This window comes from Phoenix dactylifera, unplaced genomic scaffold (assembly GCF_009389715.1).
Source record: "Phoenix dactylifera cultivar Barhee BC4 unplaced genomic scaffold, palm_55x_up_171113_PBpolish2nd_filt_p 000919F, whole genome shotgun sequence".
NCBI lineage: Eukaryota > Viridiplantae > Streptophyta > Magnoliopsida > Arecales > Arecaceae > Phoenix > Phoenix dactylifera.
Window position 1 is genome coordinate 113,536 of NW_024068279.1, and position 21,208 is coordinate 134,743.

General features: G+C 35.3%; 1 protein-coding gene across 1 annotated transcript in view; it reads left to right on the top strand.

Moving 5' to 3' along the window:
• The first annotated feature begins 204 nt into the window (after positions 1–204).
• Positions 205–21,208, top strand: part of LOC120107601 (mitochondrial import receptor subunit TOM40-1-like) — a 28,168-nt gene continuing 7,164 nt past the window's right edge. The window contains exons 1-7 of the mRNA XM_039120936.1: positions 205–632; positions 2,944–3,025; positions 3,117–3,216; positions 3,315–3,410; positions 3,520–3,570; positions 7,736–7,801; positions 10,606–10,707. Of these exons, the coding sequence (XP_038976864.1) occupies positions 458–632; positions 2,944–3,025; positions 3,117–3,216; positions 3,315–3,410; positions 3,520–3,570; positions 7,736–7,801; positions 10,606–10,707 (672 nt within the window). The 5' untranslated portion in view covers positions 205–457. The remainder of the gene's footprint in view (positions 633–2,943; positions 3,026–3,116; positions 3,217–3,314; positions 3,411–3,519; positions 3,571–7,735; positions 7,802–10,605; positions 10,708–21,208) is intronic.

The window sequence follows — 21,208 nt, forward strand, 5'->3', positions numbered from 1 at the left end:
TCTAATTTTTTATTGCAAAATCAATTAAGTGAATCAGTTGCACAAAATTCACCAACTAAAACCCCAATCATTGCCTTAGCAAAAAAAAAAAAAAAAAAAAACCCCAATCATTTCTAGTTCATTGTACATGATACCTAGATGTCCTCTGATATACCTTACCAATCCATGGACTTGCTCTCTCCGTACATATTTATACACCTATACGGAAACAGAAAACCCTCCCAAAACCTCCTTCGCAACCCCAGCCGCAAAAGTCCTGGTAACACCCTCCTCCACACCTCCTACCCTTCTTCCCCTCCTTAACCCCCACCCTCCTCCTCCAGAGGGGAAGAAGGGCTGTTCTCTTCTTAACCTACTACTCCTCCGCCTTCTCCTTATATTTATTTCGCCCTAGAAATCTTTTCTCTCGGTCTTCTTATCATAAGAAAACTTGCCGATTTGGACTCTTTCGTACGCGATGGGATCGTCCGTAAGCCACGCCGCCACCCTGCCGCCTCCACCACCGCCGCCGCCCGCCGTCGGGCTCACCGGGGTTCTCCCCCCGAAGACGGAGGAAAAGGGCGAGACGAAGGTCGATTGGTTGAATCTCCCGTGTCCGGTCCCCTTCGAGGAGATCCAGCGCGAGGCATTGAGTGAGTCTCGATCCCAAGGCGGCGCCTATTTTTGTTGCTTTTCGCTGGGAACCGTTTAAATCTCTATTCTGGATTCTCTAGAAATTTTTTATGAGCATTTATTTGATTTTTTTGGTTGGATTAAATAAAAAATTATTTTGAATCTCTTTTTCAATGGTAAATCTCATGGAATTTCTAGTGGCACTGTTACTTAATACTTACATAGAACATTATGTTAACGCTGGGTGTTTCAGTGAGTTACTGATCTCCATGTTTGAACAAGTTGCATTAAAATTGAGTAGTAATGGAATTTGAGAGTGCTCTAGGTGATCTGAGATTTAGTTGGACTAGTAGTGACATATTTGAGTGGTGCCAGATAAGTAACAAAACTTTTCTTTGAGCAATTCTTAAGCTGTGTGCTCTTTACCTATTTCGTGCTCTTCACCAGACACTATCCAGCTCCAGAAAATTAGGGTCGCTCCTCACTTACATGAGCTTGAGGTGCAATTAGTGGGGTAGTTCTCCCTATTGTTGACTGGTCTTGCTTGTTTTGTAACAGGTTCCTCTCCTGCCTAAATTCTTCTTGGGCAACCACTGACACCGACTTCTAGAAGGTTGTTGTTGGTTTGATAACTGGTCAGAAAATCTGTTTAATCCTTTATGGAGCTTTCTCAATGTGAAGTTGTGCCCTATGGATGACCCCATATATGACGGGAAATAGGCGATGATGATAATGATAATATTAATTCTGAGAACTAGGACATGTGGAAGCCCGGCTGGATAGAAAACTGAATAGCCAAGTCTTTTGTATTAACAAAAGAAACTTTACCAACTTGGCTAGTAGGTTCCCTCATGATGATGCTGTTAATTACTTGTCAACTTTTTGTGAAGACACTCATGTTATGTTTTCTTGTTTAATGCTAAAACATGATCATATATTGAAGCACTGTATGTGGAATTTTGAGGGTTCCATAGATTACTAATCTGGTTGGCCTTTTAGTCTTGTTCTTCTGAGTTGTGCATTTCAATGTTCAAGTCTAAGAGTAGGCCTCCAAACCCTTCCCAGAGATGAGATATATATGGAGTACCACAATATCTCACAATTTCCTTAACACTTAAAAAATGTTGTCTTGAATATGACTCTGGCAATATAGTTTTGTTGACATCTGACTTTTAATGTCCGAAATTCTACACGCTGAATTAAAGAGCTTTTACCCTTTTTTCTTTGAGCTATCTGCCTTTGTCTTCTTAACTTTAAATTTACTTTCTAGACTAGACATGCTTTCTCTCTCTCTCTCTCTCACATTGCCGTCTTCATAGAAAAGAAGAGTTTTTCTTGTAATTCTAACTGATGAATTTCCTCAAGCAAATTAAACTTGCAGTTATCATAAACTTTGAAATCTATTATCCTCATAGAAGCTTATTGTCTCTCATTTACATCAAATCAAAATGATATTCAATTTTCAACATGTTACGAACATATCTCTGATACTAAATATCTTGGTCTTAGTAAGTCCCGTGGCCAATACAGTGGGAACATGACTGATGAAGGATGCCTAGTGCTCTTCTTATGCAGAAGAAGTCAGAATTCTATCTGTTCTATTCGTGAGATAATTTCCGATTCAGTGGACAGAGATTGTTATGTTTTATGATATGCTAATGGCATTAAATGATTATAAACCAATATTTAGAAAAGGGTAGGTTTTATTTTGGTTCAATACATTCATTGCATGTACTGGGTTTAGATCAGCAGAGGTGATTCTTATTTAGTATCTAGCTCTAGTAAAAGAATTTTTGTTATAAATTTGGCTTCTCTTCTTATAAATTGTTTGTGGAAATCTTTATTTTTTCCCCGGGAAACCTACCTTTCTTTCCACTTTGTCTCCTTTTTTGCTCTAAGAATTTCAGCTGGTCATTCATTTCCTTTTTCATTCATGTCCTTTAATCTTTCTACATGCACAAATGGCAAGGGATTGTGATGGTAACAAGGGAGAAAGGCATTGATAATTGGTTTTGATTTTATTGAGATAAAAGAGCACTTGGGTTGGCAGTTGAAGGGGGGGACTCTTGCTTACAGTATTTTCTTATTAAGTAATTTGGATTCATGGCAGAAACATCTTAATACCAGTGCTCCTTAATGCAGATGATATTACCCTTCTTGCGACATAGACTTTTTCTAAATTTTTTGTTTAATGAGATACAAATTAGAGTTTGTACAAATTTTAATCTTCTAGCTTCACTAGAGTTAAAATTCAGCCTGCAAAAATGAAAGCTAACATAATCAATGTGAGATCAGGGCATTTTCTAATGTTTTTTTAATTTGCTTTTGCAGTGTCATTGAAGCCAGAGCTTTTCGAAGGATTGCGTTTTGACTTTACAAAGGGCCTAAATCAAAAATTTTCACTTAGCCACAGGTAGTTTAGCTTGTGCTGCATATGATATATATGCTCTCCTATTGGTGATCGTTTTAAAAAGAAAATCTTTGATTTGACAACCTTCTGTCAGTGTTTTCATGGGATCAATGGAAGTTCCTTCACAGTCTTCTGATACTATCAAAGTCCCTACTGCACATTACGAATTTGGTGCCAATTTTCTGGATCCAAAGGTTAGTTTTCTTGCATTTTATGGCCAGATGATGGCTGTGGAGCTCGATAGCTTCTTGATGGATAACTGAAGTATGGGACCTTTCATGCATTTATACAGTTAATGCTTGTTGGAAGGGTGCTTACTGATGGAAGACTGAATGCAAGAGTTAAATGCGATCTGACTGATAACCTTACTTTGAAAATCAATGCACAGGTGCTCTATAGTAATTTTTTTAATCATTTAAAATCTTTTAGCAAGGAGAATGATTTTGGTTTATTACTCTTGACTGTTGGTTTAGTGACACATATTTCATTTTGGTCAGCTTACTAATGAGCCACACTTTTCTCAAGGCATGTTTAACTTCGATTACAAGGTTTGTTCCTCAACTCTTCCTTACTCTTAAATGGTCTAGCATTTGGATGTTTCATCAAAGTAGAACTGTGCCTTTAAGACTTTTGATTTTGTTTTTCTGGTTGACTTCATTGTCTAGTGAAGCTTCAGCAATGTCTGGCTCGCTTCACTTTCTTTTTGCTGATTCACTATTATGCATTGTTGCCTTTATTGTCAAAAAAACATCGTAAAATGTTAGTATCGACTACAGATTACTTTGCCACCTAAGAAAACATAGGAAGTAAGAAACATACGAGTTTTTTTTTATGTATCTCTATAATGCTGGGCTTTCTGGTGAAAGATTATACTAATAGCTGTTTCTTCCTTTTAAGTAATGTAGGATTTCTCATTCTGTAAGTTCACATCATGGTGGATTCACTTGCTGAAATTTAGTACTTAGTTCATAAACTGGAAATGGTTGACATTCATGTTCTGTTGAAGTGTTTTATGACATTTGATATCTGTAATGATTCATTTTTATGACATTTGATATCTGTAATGATTCATTATAGTTAACTTTGCTTCCTTTTATACCATTATATTTGTTGCTTCTGCGCTTGGCCCAGTGGATGTTTTCTATCAAACCTGTGCACATTTTTAAGATTCCAAAAGTGTCTTACAAATGTTCATGCGCCTATGTATTGTTACTTAAGCTCTTCTTTAAAAGCACTTGCTTTTTGTGCTTCCAATAAGTGCAATTTTAGGTTTTCTCATAAAAATAAGTTCACTATGACTATGCACTTAACATACAGATAGGGTACATCATTTTGATTTGTTTCCACTGTTATTGCTTTGCTTAGTAATACCTAATAGCATCTTGACCTGTGCCCATTAGCCCAACCAGATCCAACCTAGAGTCGACCCATTTAGGTTCACCTATTTTCTTCATGGATCAGGTTTGCTTCTAGCTAAACTTATATGTTGGCAGATTGCATCAAATTTAGGTCAGAGGGTTCTAGCTTGCTGAGTCAGAACCATGTATATTTACATTGTAAGATAATTTATTTTTGTATTATATTAAAACCTTAAAAACCTAAATCAGCCTTCTCTTTTTTTAGAAATATGGTGGGCACGCGAACTCTCTTTCTTCTTCAGGAATCTTCCTCACGCGTCCCCTCCCACAATTCCTTCTCTCTCTCCTCTTCTCTTCCTCCTTGCCTCTTCTCCTCTCTCTCCTTGCCCACTCCTATTGTCTCCTCTTTTTCTTACCCTTCACCATCAAACCCTTGTTCACCTCTTCTACCAACTTAGCTATACCCTACAGAGCCCTTGCCTATTGTCAGCTCTGTTGCCAGCCCCTCATTGTCAGTCTGTGTGCCTTCATTGCACTTCTTCCTCCATTGCTGCCACTTGAATTGTAGCTATGTTGCTTGCCACTGATCATAGGCCCATTGTCAGTCACAACCCTTCCATACCCTGCTATCATTGGTTGCCTCACTGCTGTCCACCCAAACAAAGCTTTCTTTTCTGTTGGCCGTTGCCCCAATGTCAACCATAGTGCCCACTGCCCATCTGCCCCACCTCCTTGCCCGCTTCTCCCTTTTATCCTCCTTCATTTCCTCTTCTTGGCCTTCTCCTCAAGTCAGGTCTAGGGCATCTAATATGACCATTCAGCAGCTTCAAGTCAAAGTAGTGTGAGCTGTTTGGTAGGCCTGCAAGTGGACTAGATCAGGATGGGCCAAGTATGGTCGGGACTTGGTTTTCTTTTGCGTCACATTTTTAGAGCTAGACCTGACTCATTAATTGATTTTGTTGGGTCTGGTTAGGTCCTTGAATTTTTAGACTTACTAGGTCATTCAGGGCTGGTGGGGGCTAGCATGATCCAACCCAATCCATGCGTTATTTGGGTCCAATGCAAGTTTAAAGGAAAAAACATTACTCATTACGTAAGAATGATAAGGATAGCAAGTAGAAAGATTACAAGGAAAAAGTTGGTAAGAGCATGATTAAGCCTTCAATCTACAAATAGTTAATCTTAACATGCAATTTACAAATACAAATATGGCAAAAGGGTGAATGATGGAGAGTTTGGGCATTTTAGATTTGTGGGTCTTTGGATCGAATTGGATTGAACCAAGCCGTGTCAGGTTGGGTAGAGAAAAAAATGACCTAGACCTGACAATTTTTTCTGGTGCGCCTCCTTTTTTTTCCGACACAGGTCCTATAACTATGAGTCTTCAGAAGTGGATCTGGCTGAGCCTAACCCGGGCTGAATGCATTAGGTCGTGGGTTGACTTGACCCATTTGCAGCCCTGCTGGTCGCATCAAGTTTGGGTCAGACCGCTAGAGTTTTGATATTTGTATTCACTTCATCCAATCCAACCTTTTGCCAATCCTTGCAATACCTAAATATTATGCCTAACTTATCTTATTCTACAAATTTGATACTATAATAATATGGTTTGAATAATATATCATGAACATGTAAGTGGACTTGGCTAAGTCTTTGCTGATGCCTTTTTGGATTTTGTCTACTCAGATGACATTAGTCTAGATGGCTGTCTCTATATTAGTCTTATCAAGTTGCTTTTTCTTAACAATCTGTTGTACTGATGTAATTTTCCAGGATATGGATTTTCTTAGATCAAGTGTTGTGCTTTTAAACTTTATAGTCCATAGGCTCGTTATGGTTTCCTTCCATGATGCTTAAATGAGATGAAAAGGTGTATGCACTTGCTGTGTACTGACTTGTGAAATTTTCCAGGATATGGATTTTCTTAGATCAAGTGTTGTGCTTTTAAACTTTATAGTCCATAGGCTTGTTGTGGTTTCCTTCCATGATGCTTAAATGAGATGAAAAGGTGTATGCACCTGCTGCATCATTTTTAGGTCCTAGCCGTATCCTCCATGCAGTCTCCACTTCAAAGTATGCTCAGTTGATTAAAACTGTTACATATTGTCTCTGTTTAGTTTAGTATTTTTTTCTGCAGTATCAGATCTGCATCTACCTATGCATGAGAACCATTGATCACAGCTATCCTTATACATATATTAGTGCTTACCTCTGGAGTTACGGCTTTTGCTCCTTGTAGAATATGATGCCAAGATAACTTATGTATTGTGGAGCATGAATATGGATATCAAATATTGTACATAACTCTGATGTGGACAACCTCGAAAGAAATAAGATATGCATGCAACAGAGGTATAATAGTAAATAATCTACCATATAATTTTATTTTTTTGAATATCAGGCTTTTTAGTTTACCAAACATTCTACATTTTAGGTCTTGCTCACTCTCCTACTATAGTCTCCCTCCTTCCCTCCCTCCCTCCCTTCCTCCCCTCTAGTTAGGGCACACTTAATTATAAATGCCCAAGGTCGTTTGTTTTCCTTAACAGGTTGGGTGTTGAACCTGCTTTACAACCTCAACACATAGCCTGGTACCTGACAGCTCAAGACAATTCGAAAGATGTTTAAGAAGTCTCTGACATCTGAGTTATATCTTTCTTGCATTTCATGCCTTCGTTTCTAAATAAATGGATACTTATGGAAGTATCTGAGATTAGGCCATACATGAAGGCGTGTCAATATCCAATATGTATTGGATACTTTTCGGTTACAAGTATTGCACCGGTAATTTTTAATACACAAAACTCAATTTCTGTTATCAACTTGCTATTCCCGTTTGCTACTTTGCTGATCATCCTGTCACAAATGTTCTCTCAGCAACTTGTGCCCAGGGGACTGAGTCCATTTGTCTTATGTGGTTCTTGTAGTTAGGAACTTAGTCTCTATTCCCATGATATACATGAGCATAATTCAACCATGTCATTCTGATCCAAATTCTTTATATTCATGATCAGTGAAACATGTTAGCTGACATTAATATCAATTTTAATTCTCTGTACTCGGTGTCTGGAAAGTGTATTTAGTTGTATGTAATGCTATGAAATACAAGGCCTATAAACAGTATAATTGGCTATACCTCATCTTACAAGTCTACTATTCTCATTTCGTTGGGCATCTATTTTTTTATGACATTATTCTTTATTTATTTTTGAAACTCTGGTAAAACAGTACATGACTTGAAAGTTAGTGGAGACTTCTAATTCTGAATGTACCTATTCTGTTTTTTTACAGTCTGTCATGCTGCTATGGACTATTTTCTACTGTTAATACAAATTATATTCTCCTGTTGGTACAGGGAAAGGATTACAGGTCTCAGTTTCAAGTTGGAAACAATGCCTTCTATGGGGCCAATTATATCCAGGTAATGATGTACCATGCAATGCAGCATATCTTGATATTTCATCATCATCATCATCATCATCATCATCTTTATTGCTGATTGGTTGAGCACCTTATTTTGTTGGTATGAAACATTTCTCCACTTTTTAATGTTATTGGAGTCCCATTCGGCTCCTTATTTGATTATGTTGCTGACCAATTGAGGTTGCATTCTTCATTATCTTTTAGTGTATGGAAGGAGAAATTGTCCGAGGTAGATTTAGAAATAGTAATATTAGTGCTACATATATTAATTTATTTCTTTTATTTTGTATTGATTTTATCTTTTATTAAAGATGTATATCTTAGTAAGGTTTATTGAACCGATATCAAGATCTGTATTGGTAGGCCACCGATACGGTACAATACCAGTTTGGTATCGTATCGACACTCAGTATGCCTTGGTGTACCAGTTAATTGATTGGTACACCATTTTGTTTTTTTTTGTTTTTTCAATTTTTTATTTTCTTAATTCTTTTTGATTTGTACTTAAAAACTTTATTGGGATTCTTGTCCAATTTGTGGTTTTAACCTTGTTTTGATATTCTTTTATCTTGAAATGAAATTGGAGTGGACTAACCAACGTATTTTAAGTAAACACATATAATACAACAAATTAAATTAATTTTAATGTATTTAAAGTATAAAATGCATACCAATATCTAATGCTGGAGTTTTGATGTGACTCATAGACATCGGGATCATAATAGTATTCCAGAGGAGCTTCACACCAACTCCTCATGATCCTTCCATGGTCCACTGGATAGTTACCTGGGAGTTGTCTGTTTGACTTTGAGACTAGGCTGGCCATCTAAAGATGCCAATAGAAAAATTCGACTTGAAAGATGGCTGAAGCTACGAAGGATAGTAACCACTTGAGAATGACGCCTCAGACAATCCATGTGAATATGGGTCATTGGTGTCAGTGCGGAATAGGATCCAATGTGGGACCAGGAACCAGATACGCCCTAGGATCCTACTCCACGTGCAATATCATTTGTAGCAGCAGCATCACCTTCGGAACGATCATGAGAAGCCCGTTTCCTATATGCAATGGTGTCCTCGGGGGCTCTACCAGTTATGCACTATGGTTTCGATTCTGTATGGCATGAATAAATTGGAATTCATCAGTGAATCGAAAACCATCCTAGAGTTATGAATTATAAACTATGCTACCCCGTGCCCTCTATATCCCTGGCCACCAGATGCATCATGGGATGAACTATCATCCCTGGTATTGCGTGATTCGGGCAATCGGTTATCAGATGGCTTGTTGGTCTCCAGATCAAAGTGAATGGATTTCTCGAGTCTCTTCATAGAAGGTGCAATTGCTTTTCCTTTGCTTTTCTTGCTAGTCTGAATAACGACCTTCTTGCTCTGACTCTTTTGGGAGGATCGACTGAGCTCTCTACCCTGACTAGATTGGGTACTATGGTGGTCTCTCCTTAGCATCTCTCAATCAAATCATTGGGAGGATGCCTCCGACATGGAGTCGTGCGATGATTGGCTCCTTCCTGACCCTATGGCTGATCGGCTGGATGTGAGCGTGGAATGTTGTTCTACTCACTCCACATCCATCCTAGCTTCTCTGGTTGCGAAACTAATTGGTCAAGGAGGCGATCTTGGCTCATCCAACTCTGGCTCCTACTGTCGGTCCTCAAGCTAACCACTCATCGGGTCCTCTTCATCATGCATGAAGTTATTTTGAAGTGGATAGTTGTACTTCGGATCGGTGTAGCACTCTACTAAGGATGCTATATATATTTTTCTCAGCTCGTGGGCATGCACAAAACACCACTTATTTTTCAAATATATTCAAATTTGGGCTTATGTCACGATATACATGATCATGCCCAAACTTAAATAAATTGACACCAAATTTTGATAGAGAATAGCATAATATTTTGCAGTAATCCATTAAATACTTGAAAAATCTTCCAGAAATTAAAAGTTTTTGTTTTCTTGGAACAGTTAAGGAACATTTGATTAAAAAATCTATGAAAATCAAAATATTTATCTAGTAATCGAGAAAATTATGTGATCAGGGGGATAAACATTATTTCATTTAAGATTAATTCTTTTGGGGTAAATTCTGAGGACAAGTGGAAGCACATGATATTATATTTGTTGATACGTACAAGAACTACTTGGATATGCACATATTGTATCAAAGAATGCTTAACATAGCTGATATGGCTTATCAAAACATCATTTATCTTAGTTTCTTCTTAATTTTTCCTGTATTAAATTTTCAAGTGAAATATTCATCCACATATTCCAATGAAACTTGGGTGTTAAAAGCCATAAAAATTAACTGTCATCAGTGTGCATAGAAGTAATGTAGTTATTTGGATATCCATTTACTTGTATATTGAAGTATCGATCTGTCTGGTTTGGACGGCTTGTGCCTTTTTTCATTGAATGCTTAAGCTGTAGTTGCTTTCCCATTGATTTAGTTTCTGATTTAAAAGTTAAAACTAGAATGTAATCTATGGGTTACTGGTCTGATCATATAAGTGGCTACTTTTGTTCATCCCAATAGAATTCTCAAAATTCCAGACTTAGCAGGTGCAATAACCTCAGTGAGTGTCTGATTAAGCTATGCTATGCACAGAAATTTCACCATTTTTATTCATCGAGATGTTACTCATGTTATGCTTGTCTGGTCTTAAGACTCTACTATCACAAAAAGTAATTATAAAAGAGAAATCTTAGTTCCTCTTTATTTTACTTATGGGTTACAATTATCTTGCATTGTAACCCATTTCTTTTCTGTTTTTTCTGCAGAGTGTTTCACCACATTTATCCTTGGGTAGTGAAGTATTTTGGCTTGGCCATCAAAGGAAGTCCGGTATTGGTTTTGCAGCTCGATATAACACAGATAAGATGGTAAGTTTTGCTTTTCTTTTCATTTTCCCTCTTGTCGATGTCTTATTATGTGATTTGCATTTTTCGCATTTTTATTATTCTTTTATGTAGCCCATATATTTCACCAGCATAACTTTACGAGGAAAGCCATTAAATTCATAGTATCTGGTGCAAGGAACTAATGGTGTTTCTACAGTATTGCAATTCTGGTGGCTTTTAGTGTATAGCTTTGTGTAGATTGTTTTGAAGTTGAATCAAACCTTCTAGTTTCCATTTGTGGTAATTTAATAATTATGGATTTCAAAAGTGTCTATCATTTAAAGCAAGATATAGCTTAAGTTCCTTACCTGCTATTAGAGCCATCATCACTGGGGCCTTCACTAAGGTCTCCTTGATTTTCGCAAAGGCTTGTTGATGGACCTCTTCCCATTTGTACTCCACTTTTTTCTTTAGCAATTCCATAAGAGGGGTTCATTGATATGCTATAGTTTGAGTATGCTGATTTTTTATGAGTGTTCCATTTACTTATTTGCCATTTATGTTGGGTTGATAAGAAAGAAAAATGATGCTTTGGATGAAAGGTAAACTGGCAACAAGTGTTTACTAATCAACCAATACATTTAGGGGGTGTTTGGTCTGGGGTGGTGACCCTAAGATCAATGATGATGTAAGTGGAGGTGATGAGATCATCGCATTTAATTGCATTATTATGATCCTATGTAGTAGTGATCCCAAATCATCCCCACTCATCAAATCACCACCCAACGTTGTGATAAGAAACTCATCGTTGAGCAAGGTCCACCGAACCGATACCCGTACCAGTCAGCGGACAAGTCTAATAGGGCATGCCAATTCTATACCGGCACTTCCATTTTTTTGTGGAGTTTTTTAAGTTGATTTGATTGGTAATCAATTTTTTTGAACTTTTTCAATGATTTTAAGTCTAATTTGATACTTTCTAATTTTTTTTGTCTTTTTTATATTTTTTTATGTTTCTATGATCCCGGTTTAATCTAAATGATGTATCTTATTATTTTAAAATAATACAAATCATAAAATAATTAGTGAGATGTTGTATGCTACAAGAAACAATATGAAATATCCTCAAATCAATTAGTAAGATAAAAAATATAAAATAATATAATTAATTACATATTTTTAAAGTACAACATATATACCGATATCTAAAATTTTGTCGAGTGGTGATGCCGCTCGTAGATATCCGGATCAATATAGTCAAAAAGCACATCAACCCATCCCTCCAACCAAGCGGCGTTGTAATCTTGTATGCTCATTCTATAAGAAATGCGTTTCGGGTTATAAGCACTTTGGATTTCTCACTGAAGCTTTAGCGCTGAGAGGTATCCTCTGGCTGATAAACTAGTTGATAAAACGACCGTGAAGGGGCCTATTTGAATAAGCCGGCGGCAAAATCTGATATGTAAGATACTTCGGACTGCGTAGGATAGTAGCCACCAAAAGATATCTCAGACGCACCATATCTGTATCCATATTCGTATGGGTTATAGGCTGTCTGCGGTTGGAGTTAATAAGATCCAGTTGCACTTTCAATTGTGCCGACTTGAGAGTATTTGCCTATGATCCCAATTAATGTCATGCTCTAGCTCTTTTTTTTGTCTCCATTCTTGCAGGTTTATCAACTACGTCAATTTATCAATTATTTAAAAAAAATAAAATTTCGTTATGATAAAGATAATTTTTTTTAATGTCGAATAATACATCTGATTATTTTTATATATAATACTAATTTTTATTTTTTATTTTTATATATTTTTAATAATTTTTAAATTAAAAAAAATGTTTAAATATCATAAATTCAGAAAAATATATTTTTTACTTCAAAAATTACTTCTGAATTATGTGATACGCACTACTAATTTTTCATAAATTTTGGTATTATTTATATATTTTCAAATTTTAAAAATAATTTTTAAATATTAATATTTTAAAAAATTAATTTCAGTTTAAATCTATGTAGAATCCAACAATGAATGCTACATATAGTTTTCTAGGTCCGTGGACATGCATTAAAGGCTATATCTTTTTATTTTTTTCAAATTTAGGCCTAGGCTACTGTGTGCATGATCGCATCAAAACTTGAATAAATAAACATTAAATTTTACTGAAGAGTAGCTTGTATGCCCCTAAATATGCTTCTGATTTTACAATTTTTTAAAATTTTTATTTATATATATTATTTTTTAATCTAAAAATATTTTTAAATTTTTAAAAATTATATATAATGCAAAAATTAAAAATATTAATGTCATCATCTAGATCATCCATAGATCTATAACATATAATAAGATTAAGCATAAATCGAAAATTTTGGCATGATCTCTTCGTATCGAGTTCGAATGGAACCGGCTAGTTCTGGTTCGTTCCAGGCCGACACAGGCCGGTTCGGACCTTTTCCGGCCGGTTCAGAGTCCGAGCTGACTCTAATAGCCAAACTGACCCGATTTTCCACCGAGTGGTTTAGTCCGATTCAGCCTTGTCCTTGAGAATGGACATCCAAGATCACCTAAGACAGTGATCGTGAGCTGAAATTTAGGAGTAAAAATCCTCCTTAGTCTAGCATGAAAAATTGATATGTCAATATACAATTAATATATTTATTATATTAATTATATATTATATTGATATTACGTATATTATATGATATATATTATATTTCAATATATTATTAATCATATTATTGCCATATTATTATTCAATTATATTTTAAATTGTAATAGAAATATATTATTCTACATTATATTGATATTATTAAATTAGTTAATATATCACTTCTATTTTTCTTATTTTTCTAATCAAACAAATATTAGTATTAAAATAACAATATATTATAAGTATAAATAACAATATTAATTTTATAATAACAATTAATATATTATTATATGATTAATAAATATACTTTTATGGAATATATTAATAATTAAATATTAATGAATATACTAATAATTTATTATAATATATTGTTATATAATTAAAAATATATATTTTAATGGAATATATCAGGAATAGTTTTGGCATTATATGGATAATAATCTTGGATTCTCATGGAATACTAAATAGGTTACTTGTGGATATCCGAGAATCTTTAATCACTGGAACAAAGCATACCAAAGACGGTGATATTAGATCATCATGGATCAGATTACCCCGCTATAAGGGTCACCAGTGATCTAAGATCACCTTAGTGATCCCATTTGGGTTACCAAACACCACCTTAGAGAAATAGTACTTGACCTTTTATCCTTAAACTATACAAAAGTGCTTAATTTCCTAATTTCTCAATTCCAAAAATAACCCTAATTAGATTTTAAAATATTTTAAGCATACTAGACTTCTAGAGAAGAATGGACTCCAAAAACTACTAAAAAAGATATGTTAATATATATGGACTATAAGAAAAAGAGATACTTTTGAACCCAAATTCTAGGTGAAACAACACATATAGTTAATTATGATTAATTATTTTCAGATATTTAAGAATTTAGGTTTTAGTTAAAATATCTCAAATCCTATGCATTATAACTTGTAATCTGTGAAAATCAAATCCTATGAATGAAATTGGGATATAATGAAATATTTGTCCAAGCTTCAGTAAGGATGTAAATTTGATTTTCTTAAAAAATGTGTAATATTAAATTAGATATAAGAAAAGATTTGTAACCAAGGTAGTGCATAGAAGAGAATGAATTTTAAACTATCAACAAATTTTATGTAAAACTTATAAAGCTTGACAACTCCCAAATAGAATTCTTTAAGATAGAACATTAATTTATCTCTTAGCTGGTCATTATAGTAGATAGATCAAATAAGCACAGCAACATATGTTACCTGCATTCTGCATGTGATATCTGGTAGGGGCAAAATGTCAAGCACCTGGTATGATCATCAATTTGACTTGATGTATTAAACATTAATTCAAATCCATTCTAAAAGATATAGAAGATGGAATTTTTGTTACCTTTTCTACATGGAAACACCATTCTTTGCTTTTACTTCTCTTTTTCTTTTATAGTGGAGAACTGGAGATTCTAGCACCAGCATTCGAACCCTAGACATATACATCAAAGCAGGTCCTTGGGTTGTCCTCAAGCAGCTCCAATTCAACTTGAAATTAAATGAGCTGACTTAAGCTTGAATTGATTATGAAACAAGTGTGCTTGAGATTGGCCTACTTTGCTCAACCTCAACTTATTTACATTCATATTATTAGTTCATGAAGTTTAGTTAGTTATATTGGAAATATTTGAGACCCACCAAGTCATTGGGTGGGTTTCAGTAATAATCCAAACCCAACCAAATGCATTTGGGTCCATGATTGTGTAAAGTCTAGATTGATCCAATGCAAGATTAAAAAAGAAGTAGACTATTCATTCTATTTTGAGAAGTAAAATTAGTAATTGAACAAATAATAAGGAGGGAGAACTAAAAAAAGGGTATTGGCATGGAATGTTACCACAAGTGCTGTCTGCAATTTTATAATTTAAAGTTAATTCAGTTTCCACCTACAAATAAATAGTTTCACTGCCCGACCTACTAACCAGAGACGAGTAATAAAGGAGTTAGTGATTTCAAATTTATTGGATTGTGGAATAAGTTGGATTGAGCATGGCTAAATTGGGCAAAAAGAAATATGACCCAGCCCACTCTAATTTTCCAAAATGATTGTTTTTTTTTTGAGGGAGGAAGCTCCACTCACTCCACCAGAGAATGATGGTAAAACAGAGTATATAAGAGCTCAGCTAAGTAGGCTGAGAAAAGGAGGATTAAATAGGCATAAATATAGGTGTAGAAGAAAGAAGCAGAGATACAAGTTTGGAGTAAGATTGGAGAGCTCTAGGATGGATTATAGGATTCCAAGAAAGGAGTAGAGATAATGCTTCCTTTATCTCGAAGATGCTATCTATTGATACTTTTAGAATAATTTTATTATTTTCTATCCTTTTAGATAGTTCAAGATGTAGTCACTAGCAGGTGCCAAGCGGAAGCAAAGGTTTGATGGAGCAATTGCCAGGTGCCATTACCAAAAAGCTTTGAAAGTGTAAATTCTACCGGTCAGTCTTCCACATGGATCTTGTCAATCTCCAGATAGCATTTGAGAGAAGACATAGGTGATCAATGGAATCTAGAGCCAAAGAGCATAGAGGATAGCAAAAGATAGTGTTGCATTTACACAGATAGGAGAGTCAGATTTGAATGGAGATCCAAGTGTCTTGACTCAGCAAGAAGGAAAAAGGATATACGAGGATATGTAAGATAAATTATAATTTTAACTATTTTTTTCTTTAATCTTCTTTATTTAAATATCAAAAATAAAACATTAGTTGTTAAGGTCTTTTAATATGCATGTTTCTCATATAAACTTCCAAATCAACTAGGAACATAAGAAAAAGGTCTTTTAATATGCATGTTTCTCATTTAAACTTCCCAATCAACTAAGATTGGAAGAAAAATGACATCTTCTAAAGTTATTTCAATATCTATATCCTTGGTCGATCACTAAAATGAGAAAAAAAATACTTGTAACCTTGAAATGGAGGGTCAAACTCATTTTGGAAGGGTTCGACTTTTTTGTAATCTTTAAAAGTGGCAATCACAGAACTTCATAAGTATCTAAGTGTTTGATACGTATTCGACAAATATGTATGTGGCTTAGGTTTTTGGAGCTGGATAAGAGTGTCTAGGTAACATAGGCAGAAGATATGAATCCAACCTTTCATTATGCATTTCCCTTATATTGAGCCTTTTAGGTCTAACCACATAAAAATTTTAGTACTTTCTATGCGGAACCTGTGGAATGAAAATTTCATGTTTGATCCAGCATCTATCAGCTGGCCAGGTTGATTGGGTTGACTTGCCTAACCCACCAGCCTCAGTTGGTCCAGGTGGATACCAGAACTAAAAAAACAAATGTAAAAGTTGTGAATGCCAAGAATCAAACTCATAAAGTCATACCGGTTTAAACAATAACCCATCTCCCACCCATGCAGAAACATTTTCATGGTGTTTTCAAAGGGCCCAAGATTTTCATAGAAGTGGTGTCAGAGGACATATGATGCCTCCCCTATTGAGAAATCTATAGAAGGAATTAACTAAAAAAATTCCACAAGTAGGCCATTTCTAGATCTGTTTGTCAGTCTGCAGATTAGGTCATAGACTCATAGGAGGGACAAAAGGTCTGTGAGGTCTTTGGACTCTTGAATAGCTACTTTGGAGATGATTTTCTTTTTTCTCCAAATGAATTTTATTTTAGATCTAGAATTTGCGAATCTGAAAGATCAAGCTGGACTTAGACCTTATGGGGTTTGGTTATTGGTTAACCTAATCCATTTGTTGTCCTACTCAGCTCTATAAAGCCTGTAGCTTATCATCTCATCAAGCCTGGCCCCTTAACATGGGTATGCTTGCTTGGCCAATAAGTACTTGAGGACCATGCCACCAAATCAACTATGGCTTGTTACAGAACTGATGTGTAGCCTTTTTATTGTTTCTTTTGCCAAGAACCAATACTTCACCCAATCCAGGCTGTCAGCATGATATGCATCAGGATATAGTTACAGCTTGGCTATCTAACTTTTTTCTAGAAATTTCTGTGTTATTGTAGCATCGTTCGTGGTCTGTGCCATATCACCAAAGTCACCTTATTAAGACTGATCCCATGCTAAGTTATCAAGTGCTTACCTGAGATTGAACTTTCAATTCAGGGCACCATATAAAAGATTATGTCCCACCTTCCTCAACACTAGATCATGCCATCCTAGCCAAAGATATCAAGACCCATCTAAGTAACTTGCAAAACTCAATCATTGAAGTTCCTTTATGGATGGATCACTTCTGAGTTGATTATACATTGGTGAAGCAATGCCAGCTCAAAATTGTTCTCTCTTACTATTTAATCCTCTTTCGAAGAATCAAACACAAATTCTTCCTTCCGTTGATCGTGAAACTCCATAGATATTCTTGTGCTCCCAAGAATATCAAACTTTATTTGAGTAATATTTAATATATAGCTAGAGGTAAATATCAAGTCCGCGTTTGAATGCTAGTAGTATCTCTTGAATAAATGGGTATGCTAAAGCTTGCGTGGTCCAAAGATGGAGCAAACGATGAGGTCTCAAGAGGGAAAGATTCCACGAGTCCAAGCCAAACTGTGATCCATCCAAAGACTCCAAATCTAACACCACACCACTTCACATCTATCAAGCTATCATTACTGACCCTAAGTCAGATGGACTTCGTCATCTGGTGTATTATGGCCATATGCTTGTCATAACAATTCACAATCCCGTGACTGACGTACCCCTTTCAGTGTCTCGCAATTAATATGTTGCATGTTATCCTATTAACAACCATTTAGTTTGAGCTTCTCTTTCTTATAAGAAATATCTGATGTATTTTGAGCCATTATAACAGACAAAATGAATGGTAATTGTAATATGACATTGTTATTGATACTTGCCTATGTATGCATACATACACTATAAAAACAAAGGTATAGTTTATTGTCTATAGAAAGGGCGGTCTAGTAGAAAAATGTAAGTCATATGCATGTATATGTGCATTACATTTAAAATAAAATTCTTTATAGTATCATAGTTGATGAATTAGACTAGGCAAATTTCATTCGTTAAATTCTAGTCATAATCAAGAAATAAAATACATATTCTTAAATGATCAGAAATGCCTATATAAAATAAATACGAATAGAGAGATAACCGATAAATCAAATGAAGTATATACAATGCATGATATGTATATATGAAGTATGTATTCCATAAACATTGTTCTTAGGGTTTAATTTCAATGTATTGTAGTAAACCAATTGTGTAAATCTTGTTTTTTAGCCCCTTCTCAGTTTTCTTTTGATAGGGGACTGGGACCATATGGAACAGTTAGGATGGACTAAAATAGTCATTAACAAGAATATAGAAGTAGAGAATAAAAAATGTGTCCTTGTCCATCCCATTTTTGGGAGATAATAGGTGTCCACGCTCATCTTGCATACCATTTTCTTCCTGGAATGATATGGTGCCGTCCAAATATGCTGGTTTCATCGGAACATGTTGGTAGCATCGGAAAGTGCCAATACTGTTGGAACATGCTGGTACAATTGGAACATGTGAATACCATTGGAACGTGCCGATACTGTCCGAACTCCTTGGTCCAAACATAATTTTGAGAAAACTTATCGAAGATATTAGCTTAGGATATGAGGCAACTAGTCTTCTAGAAACACCAAAGGGAAGCTACACAACGGGAAAATGAGTTGGAAAGGTTGAAATCAAGGGAAGAGGCGACTCCTTTCTTGTTCAAACCTGAAATGAAAAGGATTTTTTTTTTTTTTTTTTTTTTGAAGATAGAGGAGGACCCATCAGGCTTCTATTCAAAGTAGTGATGTGGTTGAAATTCAAATATTCACAAAGGCTCATTGGAGTTGTCCTTCTAGGCTCATAAAAAAAGCTGTCCACATTTATTATTGCAATATTTCTTCCCAATCCAAACCAATTTGCATGTGAATTCCCTAAGTGAGAAGGGGCGGGGTGTGAGGGGAAAAGATTGATTTAAGATAAGTTTAAAATTCTGCACACATTATCTGGGAGAATGACTGATTTAGAGAGTATTTTGTTTCTAAATTATGGTGTGCATGCAAATCTAGGATATGTGAGAAATATTTTGGCATTTGTATGGGAACATTTCTTTAAGGGTGAGTATGGTGGGATGTGAAACCAGGAAATTGGGGGAGAAGAATCATGATCTCGATGGTAATTCTTTCCAATACAATCCAATCTGCATGGGGACTCTCAAAGTGAAAGGATGGGACATATAAGGAAGAGATTGGCTTGCAATATGTTTAGGATTCAATACTCATGGGACTTGTATCTAGGATAATGCTTTAAGTCTCCGATACCCAACCCCATACCTGTAACATACTTGTGTGGGTTTAAGTCAATACTCTTGGGATGGGATTTAGAGAATGGGACATGGAATTAATATCTAGATCAGTAGCGTTACTTAGAGATGATTAATATTTAGATCACTTTCAATCACGGTGTGTGTAGATATGGGATTGGAGAGAGATTAAGGTGATACTGATGGTGGTGCATGGAAATTAAAGAAGGACATGCCTCATGATTTTTTTCCTTTATTTTTCAACCCTTCTTATTGTTTTTGGCTCTAGAATGACTCTGAGATATAATTTATAATGACCTGTTAGCTGTTACACTTGGTAGACCCAACTTTATTTAGTTTCTAAGCAGAAACATGTGAAAGGTGTCTTTAGAATATGAGCTTGATGCTGAATAATAATTGCAACGAATAAGGTATTCCCTCCTGCTTCTAAAAACTTCACTAGTTCGTAAAAAACTTTAGGATGCTTTTGTGTTGTCCTAGGGGCAAGTGCTGCAATGGATACTATATCAAATTGAGGCATAATTGATATTCATACATACATACACACACATACATATGCTCATATCTATGTGTATGTGTAAAATGATGTCTAAGGATAAATGAGCCATTGTGAGAGGTCGCAAATACAAAGAAGTGTCAAGGTGATTGATGACAAAAAACAGCTAACATATCATAATTGTGACAAGGTAGGTGTGCAACCTGCTAACTTAGAAGCATCATGTAGGATAATTTCGTAATATTGGAAATTTTATACTATGATGAAGGTGATACTGATGGTGGTGCATGGAAATTAAAGAAGGACATGCCTCATGATTTTTTTCCTTTATTTTTCAATCCTTCTTATTGTTTTTGGCTCTAGAATGACTCTCAGATATAATTTATAATGACCTGTTAGCTGTTACACTTGGTAGACCCAACTTTATTTAGTTTCTAAGCAGAAACATGTGAAAGGCGTCTTTAGAATACGAGCTTGATGCTGAATAATAATTGCAATGAATAAGGTATTCCCTCCTGCTTCTAAAAACTTCACTAGTTCGTATAAAACTTTAGGATGCTTTTGTGTTGTCCTAGGGGCAAGTGCTGCAATGGATACTATATCAAATTGAGGCATAATTGATATTCATACATACATACACACATACATATGCTCATATCTATGTGTATGTGTAAAATGATGTCTAAGGATAAATGAGCCATTGTGAGAGGTCGCAAATACAAAGAAGTGTCAAGGTGATTGATGACGAAAAACGGCTAACATATCATAATTGTGACAAGGTAGGTGTGCAACCTGCTAATTTAGAAGCATCATGTAGGATAATTTCGTAATATTGGAAATTTTATACTATGATGAAGGTGATACTGATGGTGGTGCATGGAAATTAAAGAAGGACATGCCTCATGATTTTTTTCCTTTATTTTTCAATCCTTCTTATTGTTTTTGGCTCTAGAATGACTCTCAGATATAATTTATAATGACCTGTTAGCTGTTACACTTGGTAGACCCAACTTTATTTAGTTTCTAAGCAGAAACATGTGAAAGGCGCCTTTAGAATACGAGCTTGATGCTGAATAATAA